The sequence below is a fragment of the Triticum urartu genome, chromosome 7A (assembly GCF_056163025.1).
Source record: "Triticum urartu cultivar PI428250 chromosome 7A, HENAU_Tu73, whole genome shotgun sequence".
Lineage (NCBI taxonomy): Eukaryota > Viridiplantae > Streptophyta > Magnoliopsida > Poales > Poaceae > Triticum > Triticum urartu.
In genome coordinates this window covers 342,438,205-342,443,835 of record NC_141879.1, presented here as the reverse complement: position 1 = coordinate 342,443,835, position 5,631 = coordinate 342,438,205, and the positions used below count along the sequence as shown (strand labels likewise).

At 45.2% G+C, this 5,631-nt stretch overlaps 1 protein-coding gene across 1 annotated transcript; it reads left to right on the top strand.

The window, feature by feature from the left end:
* Window positions 1–481: 481 nt before the first annotated feature.
* On the top strand, window positions 482–1,097 carry LOC147959548 (uncharacterized). Its single transcript, XM_087532713.1, has 2 exons — window positions 482–661; window positions 792–1,097. The coding sequence occupies exons 1-2, from the start codon at window positions 482–484 to the stop codon at window positions 1,095–1,097; spliced, it is 486 nt and encodes a 161-aa protein (XP_087388839.1).
* The last annotated feature ends 4,534 nt before the right edge of the window (window positions 1,098–5,631 follow it).

Below are 5,631 nucleotides of genomic sequence, written 5' to 3'. Positions count from 1 at the left end.
GAATTAAATGGCTTGAATAAGGTAAGACCTCGAAATAGCTTGAAAAGATTATGAATAGAAACTTGAATCTTGTGTGATATCTTCAGTGCTCCAGATAAAAAGGGTCAATAGCTCATGTGCGACGTTTTTCATGTGAATTGGAAGGAGTGCGACGTTGTTGGAATGAATGGCTGTGATGCAACGTTTTAGAAGCAAACAATAGCTCCAATGCGACATGGCTCTGTTTAACCATGAAATGAAAGACATGAGGGGTTAGCGATTTGAGTTATGACATGCGGGACCTAGCAGTTACTCGCATGCGGGTGCGACCCACAACTTATCCACGCAAGCATGCCCGTGCTCATCAGCGTGCCCCGACCAGAGCCAGCCACGAGCCCGAGCCAGCCCAGCCCACCCCCGCCCTCCATTGCTTACCCTACCCCTTTCCTTTCCCACCTTCTTCTTCCTCTGCTCCGGCAACGAAGCGCACCGCCGGCGAGTGATGTCTAGCTCGACTTCGGCCTCCCGCCAATCATGGACGCAGTACGGTCCACTGCCATTGACAAGATGCCCCGATTGCCCATGCATGGAGCCTATGAAGCGTCTGACTTGTGTGAGGGAAGAAAATGGCAACCGTGGGAGCGAGTTTGTGAAATTCTTGAGCAAGCCACAGTCGGGGCAGGTTAGATCTGTGTTCTTGACCAATCCTATGGTCTAATTTCTCCCGATTTCTTTCTTTTTTCCTCGAATTAGGGCGGTGGATCTGGGTGGTGGATGTAGGATTCATGCGCCGCCGGCCCCCTGTTTTTCAGGTTCTGAAGAAATGTGGTCATTTTGAGTGGCTCGATGACTATGTTGAAAGGTTGAAATTGGAGGGATCAATTGGAACCCAAGAGCTCAATTTTGGGGGGCGGCTTGCCGTGGAACAAGCCCCCAATTTGGCGGACAGAGCCGATCCGATGATGCAAAGTGCAGAACTGAAGTGTGAATTGAAGAAAATTGGCAAGCAACTAAAGCATCTGATTGATTTGAAGCAACAAGCAAATATGATGGCTAGAGCATTTTATGGTTGTGTCATTGCTATGGGTTTATTTTACTTGATGTTCATCAGTCGCTAGAATTTGTTAGAGTTTCAGTTAGTGTGTCAACTAGTTTCAGGGGTGCCCAGTAGTTTGAGTTAGCTAGGGAGAATTTGTTAGATGAATTTGAATTAGTGTGAAGCAAAACTTTCTTGAATTATTGTAATGATATTCTCAGGGGCCCTATTCAGTGTTCATGCTCTGTTTCCTCTGTTTTTGTTCTTCAGTTAACAGAGTACACACCCAAATTCAGTTTCCAGTAAAAAACAAAACTGGGCTGCCGAATAGATGTTGGGCCGTGAGAAAATGGGCCCTGAGAAAATAACCATGCCCAAGACCAGCCCACCCATGTAGGGGCACCAGCCCACCTCTAACTTCGGCAAATAAAATGGGGCCCAATAAAATGTTACTTGTTTTTATTTTGGCCTTTTTCTTGCACTAGATTTTGTGATGGATCATTTTTTGATGCACTAAAACTAAATGTTAATTGTTTTTATGCATGTCTACGGTTCCATGAACTAAATGAGTTGCATGCTTGCATGAAGTGCCCGAAGTAAATTAGTTTGCATTTCCTAGTTGCACCCATGTCCATAGTGGGTTTGCATGGGGCTCCTAGTTGCATGTCCATGGTTTGGCCAATATTTTGAAGATGGTGTGTGTGGTGATTGGGGTGTAGAAACCCAGGCCCGTAGCAACCCATAGCAATACACGAATAATAAGAAAAAACAACCCATAGCAATCTACAAATAATAGCACGAAACACACAATATATATAGTAGCATAACGATTATATAGAAGCATAACGATTGAAACCCATAGTTCCACGATAGCCTTACAACTTATAAAGTACTAATAAAACTTAATAATAGTAGCATAACAATTACAACTTAAAAAACTAATACGATAGATCTATAGCAAGCTAGATAGATAGGGGGCACCAAACGCGGGTTCTTTGGGTTCTTCTTCTCCTCCTCCTTTGGGGCCACCTCGCTCCTCCGGGCGCCGCCCTTCACTCCTCCCCGTTGTTGATGGGGTACGGGAGCGTGTGCATAACGCCGTTGTTGGGGAAGATGTCGTTGAAGCCGGTGAAGATATTGTAGGTTGTGAAAGCTATGAACTCACAACCAACCCAATACGCTCGCCCAAGGAGATGGAAAGCATCGAAAGGGTTAGTGAACGTGGCGAGGAGCCCAACCACAACGCCGTTGTGGTTGACCTCCTCAAGATGGTACATCCGAGGAGAGCCGCGGGGGAGGTGGCGGAAGCCGGTCACAAGGAAGAACTCCGTTAACTCCCTTGCGCCCCTCCACCTCGAGATCACCCAAACCCTAAGGGTTCTCTCTACATACACTCCGGCTAGGTAGAGCCTTTCCGGCACGGTTGGGGGGAAGCGGTAGGTGGGGGCGTTGTACTGCATGGTGGCGGGGTGGCTCGAGGGCTCGATCGGGTTTGATGGAGAAGAAGGAAAAAGGAGGGCAGAGGAGGCAGAGGATGGGGTGTGGATGAGGAGGGAGAGGAAGACGATAGTGCCCGGCTTAAATAGCCCAAGTGCGACGTGGTTTCACCCCGTAGAATTAATGGGCGGGCGGCGTTTGGTGGCGCCCCATGAAAGTGTGGACACGAGCGTGGGAAACGGGCTGCGATCCTTCTGTGCCACCGGTCGCGGGACAAGGGGGGCGGGCTCACGCACGCGTCTGTGCCGTCGTGGGTCAAGGGGACACGCCTGCCTCGGGTTCTCTGCGTGTGCCACCCGTGCATTCATTTGCCCATCGATTTGGTTGATGGGAGACATGACAATAATGGACGCCTTCATTTGCCCATCTTGTAACGGGCAGCATGCCATTTGAACTGCATCGATACCCACATCGATACCCCATGCCAGTATTACGTCCTCAAAGAGGAGCACGCCATGTACAGCACGCCATGCAGCGTTGGCTTTTTGGTTGTCTTCATCGGGCTGCTGCATTGTGGCCGGGTGCATGCTTTGATGCGACGCTGCATCGGTTCTAATGGTAGGCATGCGATAGCTTACTGCGTCGATAGGGTGGCAGAGCAGGGCTACATCGAGGGCATGCATGCAACGCACGGGCGCAGTTCTGCGGGGTGGGCATGCATGCTACGGGTAGGCGCGGTGCGTAGGCTTGGTCCATGCACCGCGTCAACTTTTGCCATTGGATTGAAATGAATGGTCCTGATGCCCCAACGAGAGAGGCTGATCCAAACCCCACCGATTCAACCAATCAGCGCGTCTCATGCGGATCGATGCACACTGGTTCAACCAATCAGCGCGTCTCATGCGGATCGATGCACATTGTAGCTAACCCTAGCGCCTGATCTCAACCGTCCACGCCAACGATCGACGACCCGGTAGTGTGCGGGGTTTTGAGGGGTTTTGACTGATGTTGAGCATAACTAATTCAAAAAAATATCAAAAATATATAAAAGTTGTGCACATAGTCTTATTATGTCATATAGTAACGAGAAAAAAATAAATAAATATGGTTTACATACATTTTTACGAAAAATCCTTCACAAAATTGTCATTCCTCGAGCAATGTAGTATGGAGTTCAAGGGAGAGAGTAGTGGGCACCCGAGAGTAGGTGGGGTTTTGAAAATGAAAAGTGTGAAAACCTCACCAAAACTTCATTTTGGATTGACTAAGAAAGATCTTAACTTACTTTTCTCATTTTCATGTTTTAAACTTGTTTTATATATAATTTTCTATTAAACTTGTTTTTTCAAAAAAATAAAATAATAGAAAATTAATTCAATAAATAGTGAGACTTTAAATTTACACTATATAGGTAGAATAGATGTATAGAAAAATTATTTGACTGGTTTAGACAAGGTGCCAAAAAACATGCTTAAATATGAGGCCGTTTACCCTACCTTTGGAGGTCATTTGAGACACACTTTTCATGACTATGAGTTCAACTTACCAAAAGGGCTTGGAATGATCAGGAAGCAAACATATTTTAGTTGAGGTACTTTAGATAGCATTAAAACATCAATACCCCATCCCTAATTCAAATTTGAGCCCAAATTTGAATTTAAATTTGAATTTTATTTGGCTGGTTTAGACAAGGTACCAACAAACAAGTTCGAATAGAAATACGGGAATACATAGTGACTACCAGTACGCACCAAGTTACAAATATTATTACATGCCCCAAATTTTCAAACTGTTCTCTGTTCTACCTCTTCCTACCATGTCGTGTGCCCTTCTTCGCCTTAGCACTTGTTGTTTTTGGTTCTACTACACACACAAGTTCACTGATCATCTTGGTTTTCTTCACTGGTCTTTTCAACACCTCGCCAACACCCTCGTGATCAGTGTCTTCAGTCTCAATGTTGACAGCAGTTTCAGTTTCTTTGGTGTGTACCTCAACATGGGTTTCTTTAGTCTAAACCTCGACACGCTCAGGTTCAGTTTCAACCTCGAGAGCAGTTTCTTCAGTCTGAATGTTGACTGCAATTTCAGTTTCTTCGGTGTGCACCTCCACATCAGTTTCTTCAGTCTGAATGTTGACTGCAGCAGGACTTTCTTCAGTCTGCTCAGGCTTAGGAACACTTCTCTTCTTTCTACAGCCATTGAATCTTGCTTTTTTTGTTGGCCAACACTGTTCAATAAACAAGGGGCTGACTTTTTCGCTTCCTCCTGGCCATTGGGAAAATTTTATAGATATAGTAATTGGAAAAAAACACCAAATCAAAACACAGACAAATAAACAAGAACATACTTTGGCTTATCAGGAGTGTAATGGCATTTGACAGACCCCACTCTGTGCCCAAGTTCCTGGCACAACTTGCATATGTTTTTGTTACCTTTTTGGGCCTTTTTTGACTTTCCATCTTTCTTTCCCTTCTTACTACTCACACCTTTCTCAAACCATGCCTTGAATCTACTCTGTTTAGGCCTGCCAGCCTTTCTTTTCGTCAAGGGAGGACACATGGAAAATTCAGTGTCCACTTCAGTCCACTGAGACTGATCTGTAAGTGCTAGAATTGGAGTAGCATATGCAGCTTTGAATCTTGCTACCGAATAATATTCATGCAAATATGGGTGCATGTTTATCTTCGGTTGGGATGCTAAGAAGAGAATGGCATGCTCACATGGTTTACTAGTGGATTGCCACTCGAGGGAAGTGCAATCATGCAATTCAGTGTTAACAACATGTCTCCTTCCAGTTTGGTTATCTCTAACTTCAGCACCCCAAGGTGAAGATTTTTCAACAAACAAATGTGGAAGACATCTACTCCTATTGACCACCTGTTGTACCACTGCTGGAAGCTTATCACCTTGCAGACAATCACCTATCCTTCTTCTCAATTCCCACAATCGCATGAGCATGATCTTGATTTGGTCAAGCATGTCATGCATAGGCAAATCTTTTAACTCCTTCACCTTGTTGTTGAAACTCTCTGCCAAATTGTTGTTGATGTGGTCACACTTGATGGCAGTGTTAAATGCTGACCTGTACCATAACAAAGAATGGTAGGTGTTTAGCCATGGACCAAACTCATCACATGCTGCCATTATCTTATCATGATGATATTTGTGTGTCTGTCTAG